At 29.8% G+C, this 12691-nt stretch overlaps 1 protein-coding gene across 1 annotated transcript in view; it reads left to right on the top strand.

Moving 5' to 3' along the window:
- ME1 (malic enzyme 1) overlaps positions 1 to 12691 on the top strand; it is a 214144-nt gene that overhangs the window by 179975 nt on the left and 21478 nt on the right. The window contains exons 8-9 of the mRNA XM_031012399.3: positions 5157 to 5254; positions 6965 to 7078. Coding sequence (XP_030868259.1) covers positions 5157 to 5254; positions 6965 to 7078 — 212 coding nt within the window. The remainder of the gene's footprint in view (positions 1 to 5156; positions 5255 to 6964; positions 7079 to 12691) is intronic.

Genomic DNA, 12691 nt, shown 5'->3' with positions numbered 1-12691 from the left:
TATAGAGTTATATATAATTATATATATAATTTATATTATATATTATATTATATAATATAAAATATATAATATATAAATATAATATAATTATATATAAATATAATATAATTATATATAAATATAATATAATTATATATAAATATAATATAATTATATATAAATATAATATAATTATATAATATAATTATATATAAATATAATATAATTATATAATATAATTATATATAAATATAATATAATTATATAATATAATTATATATAAATATAATATAATTATATAATATAATTATATATAAATATAATATAATTATATTATATTTTTATATATAAATATAATTATATAATATAATTATATATAAATAGAATTATATAATATAATTATATTATATAATTATATAATTATATATAAATAGAATTATATAATTATATTATATAATTATATAATATAATTATATTATATAATTATATAATATAATTATATTATATAATTATATTATATAATTATATTATATAATTATATAATTATATATAAATAGAATTATATAATTATATAATATAATTATATAATTATATATAAATAGAATTATATAATTATATAATATAATTATATATAAATAGAATTATATAATATAATTATATAATATAATTATATAATATAATTATATAATATAATTATATAATATAATTATATAATATAATTATATAATATAATTATATAATATAATTATATAATATAATTATATAATATAATTATATAATATAATTATATAATATAATTATATAATATAATTATATAATATAATTATATATAAATATAATATAATTATATATAAATATAATATAATTATATAATATAATTATATATAAATATAATATAATTATATAATATAATTATATATAAATATAATATAATTATATAATATAATTATATATAAATATAATATAATTATATAATATAATTATATATAAATATAATATAATTATATAATATAATTATATATAAATATAATATAATTATATAATATAATTATATATAAATATAATATAATTATATAATATAATTATATATAAATATAATATAATTATATAATATAATTATATATAAATATAATATAATTATATAATATATAATATAATTATATATAAATATAATATAATTATATAATATATAATATAATAATATAATTATATATAAATATAATATAATTATATAATATATAATATAATTATATATAAATATAATATAATTATATAATATATAATATAATATAATTATGTATTATATAAATATACAATTATGTAATAGATTATATAAATATAATTATAATAGATTATATCAATATATAAATATAATATAATTATAATAGATTATATCAATATATAAATATAATATAATTATATAATATATTATATAAATATATTATATTAATATATAAATATAATATAATTATATAATATGTTATATAATTATATTATATAAATATATAAATATAATATAATTATATTTTATATAATTACATATAATATAATAATTGTATATTATATATAATTAAATATATATATTTAATTTTGAGACAGTATCTCTCTCTCTTGCCCAGGCTGGACTGGAGTGCAGCAGAGCAGTCATAGCTCACTGCAGCCTCAAACTCCTGGGTTCAAGTGATCCTACTGCCTCAGCCTCCCAAGTAGCTAGGAATACAGGCATGTAGCATCACACCCAGCTAATTTTAAAAAAATTTTGTTGGGGGGTAGAGATGGGTATCTCTATGTTGCCCAGGCTGGTCTCAAACCCCTGGGTTCAAGCAACCCTCCTGCCTTGGCCTCCCAAAGTCCTGAGGTTACAGGACATAAACCTCTACACCCTAGCCTTCTTAACAGACTTTTGACCAGCTTCCTGTTTTCACCCTTTCCTTTATCCCTACTTCCAGAGGCACTTGGTGCCTCCTATACCTGGGTTTTTGAGAGTTTTGCTGTATCAGTCTGGTCACTTATTCCCCACTGCTGGCCAACAATTCAGCTTTCTCAAGTCTGCTAAGTCAGTTGCCATTTGCTCATTTAGAAGCCTGTCAGCTTCTAAAATGTTGTTGCTACCCTTTTCTCTTAGTCTTTTTAATTTTTTTCTTTTCGAAAAAGCAGTTTTCTATTGTTTTAGTAGAGTTTGTTGGGGAAAGGAATACTAATTGTGTGTTCAACTTCCGTTTTTAACAGGAAGTCATCCCTGCCTCCATGTCTTTGCATATGCTTTTCCTACTCATTGTGTCCTCTTGTCTGAGGTTCTGAAACTCTTACATTAATCAATACTGTGTTCAGGGAGTATGCACTCTAAATGCCTTGACCTTTGCCTAGATAAATTCACCCCTCCCCCTGCTACTTCTAGTTCTTGTATTTTACCCAATCTATTTAGTAGCACATGAGGATTATAATTATTTGATTACATATTGATCTACCTTACTAAAATATATATGGTAATTTTAACCAGAGTTAACAAATTATTGCATTAGTAGAGGCTGTTCTTTGATAAAAGGTGAGACTTTTATTTAACAACCATATGTTGTTATGTTTATGTTTATGTTAAAGTCATAAGTTTCTAAAATGTTAAGAAAAATTCGATCTGTTTAGTATCTTGCTAACAGTGTTAAGTCCTCTTTAAAACTGATAGTACAGGCAGGGCTCAGTGGCTCATCACGCCTATAATCCCAGCACTTTGGGAGGCTGAGGCGGGCAGATCACTTGAGGTCAGGGGTGTGAGACCAGTCTGGCCAACATGGCAAAACGCTGTCTCTACTAAAAATACAAAAATTAGCCAGGCATGGTGGTGGGTGCCTGTAATCCTAGTTACTTGGGAGGTTGAGGCAGAAGAATCACTTGAACCTGGGAGGTGGACCCTTCAGTGAGCCAAGATCGCGCCACTGCACTCCAGCATGGGTGACAGAGTAAGACGCTGACTCAAAATAAAAAAATAAAAATAAATACAAAAACTGACAGTATGAAGATAAACCTAAGCACGAATTCTGTCTGACTTATAAAAAGCTTAGTTTTAAATCTTAAAGTAAAAGTTATTATGGAATAATTTATTGTAAAAATTTACAGTTTTATGAAATTTCAATTTTCTACATGTATTCCCTTCTCTGCAATGAAATTTAAATCAAGGTAGTACCAGGCCATGTACAAGAATCATGTTCAAGTTAAATTTTTGATAGTGCTAAAAATATCTTTCTGATTTTATTAATTAATTTTCTATAAATGGAAGATTGGTGTTTTCATTGTGTTCTCAGGAAAATTATGAAATATATCTTTAAATATAATATATGAACTTAACACATTTTGAGTTTTAAGTGATCTGGCATAACCATATGAAAATAAGGTACCAAATAGGATATTTTAGAATATTTTCTGTCTATCTGACCGTAAATGTCCAATTCGATGTAAATAAAAATAATAATACAAATACAGTGATTGCTGATGATACTTCAACTTTGATGCTTCAACTGGTTAAATCTTATAGAAACCCTTAAAATCATAGAATCTCGGAGTTGGAAGGGAGCTTAGAGTTCCCCAGATCCAAACTTCTGGGCAGTTTACTTCAAAAGAACCCAAGAGAGAGACAGCTTGAGCTACTATTTCTGAGTAACTTCTTATTTAGTAAGTGAATATCTATATCTCTCTTTCTAGTTTAAATTCTCTTTCATCTGTTTAATGACTCTAGTGAATATATCTTGCAGGGGGAAATATCATTCTAATCATGTCATGATATATTCTCTACATACACTAGCCATATTTTTTGCATAGATTTTCACCTTAAGTAATGTATAGAAGAGTGGCTTTTTCATAATATATGACTTAGCACAGTTCATAATTATTGCAATAGTGACTCTAAATTGCATGCATTTTATTTTTGTAGTACACATTGTGATCCTAAATAAAAGACACATATGGGACTAACAGGCCTTCAACAATTATTATTTATTGTGTTCTTATTTATGGCTACCTAATTAAAGAAGAAAGAAACTAAAAGATTGAATAGAACAAATTTACTGATTGTGAAATGTTGATTACCTTTGATACTTGACATACATAATGCTTCATCGTTGTGTCATTCATCAAACCTAGTCTAATCTTTGTTTTAACCATAATGTTAAATAAGGGTATTTAATGTTTAGCTAGGCTTTACTACCCAGCTGAGTGATGTAGGAAACATTATAGGTAGAATGTTACCTTAGAGGAGTAAAGTATAGATACAGCTGGAAAGTGTTGCAAGAAGCTGCTGCTTTATTAGCCATAAAGAAGTTGAGCTGTGTAATTACACTCAAAGCAAGAGAACTGCTTTGTGATCTGTGAATGCTTATATGGTAAAGTAATATAATTGGAACTGGTGAAGTTTTTATGCCTATGAGACATGATGAGGAAAATATAATTTTTATCTTAAGAAATTTTGCATTCGTTTTGTCTAGTACCTTTGGGATCCACCAGTGATTTTCATAGGTAAAAAGTCTATTAAATAATATAATATAATTAGATTTTAGTTGCTATTAACATTAAATTCCAAATGTATCAAAAATATTATGAGCACCAATACCATCATCAGCAAGAATTTACTATTTGTGTCCTCCTGTCTGAGGTTCTGAAACTCTTACATTAAGAGTTTCTTTGTGTGAAGAAGAGTTTCTTTGTGTGAAGCCTTCTTTGTGTGAAGGGGATCATTAATAGATTTCAAAACCCCAAGAGTAATTAGACGGAAGAATCTAATAGCACTTATTACTCTTTTATATCATAAAGTAAAACTACTTTACATATGAGGAAACTATCTATTTGATGTACACAATAATTTCTCTAAATTCTTTCAGCTAGTCAGTGGGTTGTTGAGCTAGAATCTGAGGAATCCAGATCCCATCCTTTCATTGATTATGTCACTAAGATTAGTCACAGAATCTTCTTTCAGGGAAGTTTTCAAGAATAGTAGTAAGATGCTATCTTAAAATATTGATGTCAGTAGCCTGGGAATTTTACCACATATGCAAGCATGGGATAAGACAACCACAGGTTTCTCTTCTGTACCAGTTAACCTGTTTTATGATTATTTCAAGATGTGAATAAAAGCTTGGAAATTGGCAGGATCTGTTTGAGGATTACTCAAGGATATTTATTACTTGTTTCAGGAACAGCATCTGTTGCAGTTGCAGGTCTCCTTGCAGCTCTTCGAATAACCAAGAACAAACTGTCTGATCAAACAATACTATTCCAAGGAGCTGGAGAGGTATTTGCCTTGTGTAATACTTTTGTTCTCCTAAACTAACATATAATTAGTGTTAATTGCTCATTAACTCAAGATTTGATGTATTCTTTCAAATTTTTAGTATATTGTGACTGTAGGCTTTATGGAAGATTCCCAAATTAAGTACTGAGACATATTAATTATTCATAGGATAATTTAGTACAGAAGTAATGAGATATTTTTCACAGTTTTAAATTTGTGGTATTATCAAATGTTGCCATAGGTATTTGTTATGCATATCTAAGGTGCCATACAGGAAAACTTTCCAATGTATGTGTATATATGCAAGCTTTTATGTATTTAAGCTGGTTTATCTGATACTGGCTTTTAGTATACTCCAGTGTTACAAAAACAAGTTTTTAAAATTTGACTCACAATTCAGTGTGTATGTATGTAACTACATATGTGTTTTTAAGAAAAAATATTTTGAATTAGGGATTTGTAGTATATTATTACTGTTCACATGCAAAAATCCCAAAATATTTTAAATTGTTGGAAAGAGACTGCAGCAAAACCAAATTATGCTTTGTTATTATTTGCTTAATTTAATAATCTGAAAGAAGAAAACTAGACTCCTGTAATAATAATTCATCCCCAAAATAGAAATTAAAATGTTAGTTGAGTTTGAGTTTCTTATGGGAAAACTGCCAAAATCTCTTTAGAATTATAGAATGTAAGTAATAGAGAAATATTTTGTGGCTATATATATATATATATATATATATTTCAAGAAACTTTAAATTTTCAAATTGAATATGATTATGAACAAAACAATATGTTACACTGGTAGATAATTGTTTATGTCGTATTGGTTTTCATTTTGCTTGTTTTTAGATAAAACAAAATATGTGAAGTTAGAATTCAAATGCCATGATACAAATATGTGAAAGTATTCAGAATGTAAATCACAAATTCACTTTCACATTGAAATAAAAATCAAGGCTAAATGACAGCTCATTAACATTTGAGTTCTCTATTTTGCGGATTATTACATGCTGTATTTAACTTTAGTAAACCTCTTTGAATTTTCAAAGGGTTTGATGAATCGCACAGGCCAGTTCTTGATACTCAACTAGGCAGAAGAATTCATGGTTGGATGATTCAAAACTAGCACTTGTTTGTCCCTGGAAAGATATTGGAAATTTCACAGATAATTATAAAATTTACCAAATACCAAGGAAGTTGATTCCTTTAATCTTGCAATAAATTTCACAGCACTTTTGGTATCCAAATTAGAAGAGTAAGTAGATGCTTGGAAACACAGATTTTTTTTTTTTCATCAGTTTCATTCTATTGCCTAATTGGTCAAGTTCCCATCCAAATGACCAAGCTTCTTTCTTCAAATTCAATTAGAGTAGCTTGAACCTAACAATAAACAATACAGTTCAATGAGCAAGGTTGACCAGTTCATTATTTTGAATTCAGTATTTTTTCTTGGAGCAAATCTTGGTTGTATTAACAGGATTAAATACACTGACAATCAAGGATATCACCAGTTTATCTGTGGCCAAATAGCAAGCCACATAATAGTGGCTCTGTTGTAGTAAAAAGGGTAAATAATTGTTATTTGGCTTAACCTAAATGTGACAAAAATATTTTGTTCCCACTAAGAAAGACAAAATGGGGTGAAATGTAACCCTTAATAAGATATCATGTAGAACAACTTTAAAATTTTTTCTTTTCATCACTGAGGCTGCCCTAGGGATTGCACACCTGATTGTGATGGCCTTGGAAAAAGAAGGCTTACCAAAAGAGAAAGCCATCAAAAAGATATGGCTGGTTGATTCAAAAGGATTAATAGTTAAGGTAAGAATTTGTCATTTTTAACCAGAATAAAGATAACTATGTCATTCTGGATGGCCATCTCAAAGACAACTCTGTTTCTACCACCTCCCTTTACACTATATTAAAAGAGTAGCCATTAAATACAAATGATCATGTCATACAGAATACTGATACTCTTCTGAATAAAGAAGAAAACTATGACTTAGGAACAGATTCCATCTGCAATGTGAGTCGGCTCCTTACACCCCTTTGAATTGACAGTCCATTTGAATTAGTTTAGTTTTCTTTCTTTCCTTCCTTCCTTTCTTTCCTTTCTCTTTCTTTCTTTCTTTCTTTCTTTTTCTTTCTTTTCTCTCTCTGTCTCTCTCTGTCTGTTTTTGAGATAGGGTCTCACTTTGTCACTCAGGCTTTAGTGCAGTGATGCCTCCGTGGTCACTGTAGCCTTGACCTCCTGTTTTCAAGTGATCCCTATCCCACCTTAGCTTCCTGAGCAGTTGGGACCACAGGCCGCCATATCTGGCTAATTAAAAAAAAAAAAAAACTGTACAGCTTTCACTGTGTTTCCCAAGCTGGTCTCAAACTCCTCAGCTCAAGTGATCCTCCTGCCTCAGCCTCCCAAAGTGCTGGGATTTACAGGCATGAACCACTGCACTTGGCCAGTCTAGTTTTAAATTTAGCAATTTGATATTGATACAGATGAAACACCTAGATATATCACTTTTTATTGAGAGTTGGTGATCAAATTGTACATTAGCTAGAAAGAAACGAGGAAAGAAATGAAATAGCTACCCTTTACCTGCTACTTTCTCTCAACCAAATTCTTAAGGGTTTGAATGGGAATTCCTGAGAGAAAACTTTGATAAATAGCTTGTTTGAATGTTATCTTACCTGAGCTTGAGTTTCTCCATCTTTAATAGTGATAATAGTATCTACTTCATAGTATTATTTTGAGAACTAAATAAAATTAGGTTTGTGGCCATATTGCTATATAGTTATAAGGCATTATTAATACTTGTGCCACCTGTGCATATCAATCATTCTTTAAACTGCTGGAAAAAAGTACATATAAATCCCCTTCCTATGTGAAGATGAATGATTAGGAATAAATAATGGTAAGCAGTGTCTTCTGGAATTTAGTATAGAAGTAAATGTGAATGTGTACATACAGACTTTCTGGAAAGCTGTTATATGTGTATTCAAAGCCTTTAAAAGTTTATATTTTTGAGCCACTAGTTTCCATTCAAAGAATCTATCTCATGGAGATAGAGATGTATACAGTATTTTATGTATGAGGATATTATTGCAGCATTATTTACAATAATGATATGGTTTATCACACATTAATTATAATAGTGATATGTTACACTTACCTAAATAAAGGATGATTGTCAAATGAATTGTGGAATAGCCACATTAGTATTTGTATAGGCTTTAAATTGTTTTCAGAGAGCAATAAATGACATGGTAAAGGATTCATAATATAATGTTAGGGGAAAAAAACAAATACCATAGTATATATTATTTTTTATTTAAAATACAGTTGTATGTGAAAGTCATAGAAGGAAATATATCAAATGCATATTACCTTAAAACATTATTTCTAATGTCTTTTTTATATATTTTGAATTCTTAGTAATCTGTTCCTTTAAAGCTAGAAAAATATGTTTTTTAAAATCAATATACATAAATAGATTTTTCTTTAAATGAAGAAAAAATATAAGTATATATAAAGACAGAGGCTTTCAGTATGGATTTCTTGGCTTAAAAATTGCTATTGCTGGCTGTGCGTGGTGGCTCACGCCTATAATCCCAGCACTTTGGGAGGTCGAGGCGGGTGGATCACGAGGTCAGGAGATCGAGACCATCCTGGCTAGCAGGGTGAAACCCCGTCTCTACTAAAAATACAAAAAAAATTAGCCGGGCATGGTGGTGGGTGCCTGTAGTCCCAGCCACTTGGGAGGCTGAGGCAGGAGAATGGTGTAAACCCAGGAGGCAGAGCTTGCAGTGAGCCGAGATCGCGCCACTGCACTCCATCCTGGGTGACAGAGCGAGACTCCATCTCAAAAAAAAAAAAAAAAATAGCTATTGCTTTGAAGAATCAGCATAGTATGAAAATTTTGTACACTGTCATCATGTGACAAGTTGTGGGCATGAAATAAGAATGTTTATTGAATAAAACCACCTATGGATCGGGTGTTGTTCTAGACTCTGGGGATTCAGTAAAGCCCTTGATCTTAGGAAGCTGATAGCCTAGTGAGAAAAATTCAAGCCACTAGTTACAGAACTAGAACCATATGAAAGTATTATAAAAAATATGTTCATGGTGTCAAGGTGCACAGGAGATGATGCTCCCAACTGCACTAAGGAAAAAGATGGGAGTACTGAGGAAGATATCAAGACAAGGTGTCTGTTAAGCTAAGTTGGAAAGGAAGAGTTAGGAGTTTATCTAGGGTCTCCATAGATATCTTAAATTTCCTATATACAAAACTGAAACAAAGGAAATATGATGGCAAGTTCACTGAGAGATCTTGATAGAAGCTAAAGATGATGCCTTTCATCTCTTTAGATCTTCAAAGTTCTATACAGTGTGTAGTACATGCCTGACAACAAATATTTTGTTAATAAATGAGTGAATAAGTCACTTTACAGACAGGAGAACCAGCATGTACAAAATAAAATATTTTGGTATAAGGGACATTTACAGATTATATTAGAAAGGAAGCAGATGATGAGAGATGAAGGGCTTTCCGAACCCTGAAGATGAGCAATTAAAGAAACCTGTGCAGGGGAGTTTGCCTCTCCTTTACTCTGATGGCATTGTGGAGGATGGATTGCAATGAGGGGAAACTGAGAAAAAGAACTAGTTACAAAGCTGTTGCAATAATCCAGATAGAAATTAATTGGGGCATAACCATGGAGGTGAGTGAAAGAAACTTAATTCAGTAGGTATTTAGGAAATAGAAGTGGCATACTTAGTAACTGACGAAATATGGAAGGAGGAATAGGGTGGAGTGGAGGAAGGAGTCTAGATGGACTCCTTGGGGTCTGTCTAGTAAGGAATGAAGAACAGACCAATTTAAGGGAAGTAACAGGATCAGTTTCACACATAGAAAGTTTAAGGTGCTTGTGGAGACCTCAGACAGAGATGTCCCATTGGCAGTTGGAGATACGGGACTGATACAGAGGATAAGTGTCTGGGTTGGAGATAGGGATCTGGGGGTCATCACCATGTAAATAATAGGAATAGTAGGAGCCGTGGAGAAAGCTATACAAATTGTTGTCCTTAGGGATATAAAATATTCAAAAGTCCAAAAAGTGGAAGTCTATGTGGTTTTATTTTGTTGTCTCTGATGACATTTTTACCTGAAATCTGTGTAAAAATATATAGATTTTAGCATCTTGAATAATTTTAACACACATTTACTGAGCTGAGATTCCAGAGTCCATGGATATAATACTTGGAATAACTGTGAAGTAGTTGGCTAGATCTAGTCAGTCTCTCTTACTTCATGTCTTTTACTTGCCAAAATAAAGAAGTTCATATATTCTGCTTGCCAAGATAAAATTACATTTTAAAAGGTTGTTATATATTTAATAGCTTGTACACTATTTAATATAAAAGATACATATTAAGTTTCACTTTTTCTTTCATGCTTTTTAAACAGTCAAAATCCTTATATTGACTTTTGTTGCAGAACTAAGCCTTAGAATAACCAGTAAATTAGTGTAATCCCATTTTCAAATTTACATGATTCTTTTGTGTTTTTTATCCTTCATTCTTAGTACTTTTATATCTCCTGAGAACCAATAATAATAATTTTATTAATTTTATTAACTTGTAATTGTTTATAAAATGTAAAAATACCATAAAGTTTTAAATAAAAAATTTTCTTGGTGAAACTCCACTTCTTAAAAACACCATGTCAAAAACTAAAACATGAACTGTGAAGTCAGCTCATCTTTGAAGTTATATCATCATCACGCTAGGTAATTATTATTCCAGCATATTTTCTCTTTCAACTTTCAACGTCACAGGCATAGCATTTTCCATCATTTACCCCATATCCATATGTGCAGTGGAAAGAGTTAATGCTATAGAATACCAATATTGTAAATAATTCATCCATATCACCAAGGTTAATTGAAGTCAATTACTTGGTTATGGATCATACTCAAATATCTTTGTACTTTATAGTAATAAACATAAGATGCCTTTGTTTTTTATAGTGGAAAATAATTTATATATTAATTTTGTCAACTAATATGAATACATTTTAATGTAAAACTAATACTTAGTTTTAAAAAACCTTCCAAAACAAAAATTAAAGTAAGAATAAAGACAGTGAAAAGAGAATGAAAAGGGAATGTTGCCTAGTATTTGCATTTTGCAGTGAAGATTTGGAGCATTTTCAGGGAGGATAAGAAGCCACAAAACAAACCAGGTTTAATCTTTGTCTTAAATAATTATTATATTTTCGCTCTCACTAATAAATGAAATTAATGCTGACAGAACTTCAAAATAAAAAGTAGGATATTAACAGACCTTACGAAGGATCGATTTCATCTAACCCAGAATGAAGCCATAGACTGGTTTGAATTTTGTTTTTATTTTTATTTTATTTTGTTTTGTTTTAAATAATTTTGCTGTACTGTATTTTTCTATTTTATAGTTAAATGTTTAGCTCCTGTAGAAAGAGATGGTCAATAAAGGTATATTGTATGTTATAAAGGTAGTTTTGACAATATAGTTATTTCATTCCTGAAAGCATGATCTCTAGGTCGAGGGCTTGAAACTACAGGCTATATAGTTTATCTGCTATTTTATCAGAATTTTTGACTGGTGCTGCCTTCACCCTGAATGATGGTTAATACGTTTCATACACTGTGGTTTAATAAAAAAGTCTAACTCCAAATAGACTATGTAAGCTGGTAAAAAGTATCTGGCTTGATTGTTTTCTCCCTCTTTTTTATTTCAAATAGAGTATGATCAATGCATGTAGGTATTAAAAAGAACAGAGGCCAAAGATTATATGCATGAGTCTTAGAAAATTATGAATATTGATTTTTAACATACAAAATTAAATACTGATGGAGTTCACCACCTACTATCTTACATTAAAAACACTCCATGCCCCTTACTACACTTTTGTCACATAATTTATCTTAGTTTAATCTGTCCTGAGATGATGAAACACAGCTCTGGACTCTTTTAGCAAGTGCACATACCTGATTTGCAACAAATGCAGTGAAATGCTACTGACTATGTGCTGAGAAAGCCCTGTCCACAGATCCAAAGAGGGGCCAGGTTCAACTCTGATAAACTAATGACATGACAGCAAAAACAGGCCAGTAAACTGGGGGTAGGTAGTCCAACTGGGGCTTGTGGAAGAGTTTTTCTAGTCCCTGTATGTAGGAAGGAATAAATATTTATCATTGGTAATCTAGAATTAATTTACTTATTCCTATCCTGGGCTGTGGAATAATAGCCCAAAATCTTGGCAACCTTTGCCCCCATTCTCCTCCCTATGCCCACTATAAACATGTGCTTTTGAAAAGGTAGTAATTAAATCTGGTTATATCTTCTACGATATAGTAAGAATCGTCACAATATAAAGGGATAGGGGAGATTAAAGT

This window comes from Gorilla gorilla, chromosome 5 (genome assembly GCF_029281585.2).
Source record: "Gorilla gorilla gorilla isolate KB3781 chromosome 5, NHGRI_mGorGor1-v2.1_pri, whole genome shotgun sequence".
Classification (NCBI taxonomy): domain Eukaryota; kingdom Metazoa; phylum Chordata; class Mammalia; order Primates; family Hominidae; genus Gorilla; species Gorilla gorilla.
The sequence above is the reverse complement of the archived record's forward strand: the minus strand, read 5'-3'. Positions and strand labels throughout refer to the sequence as shown.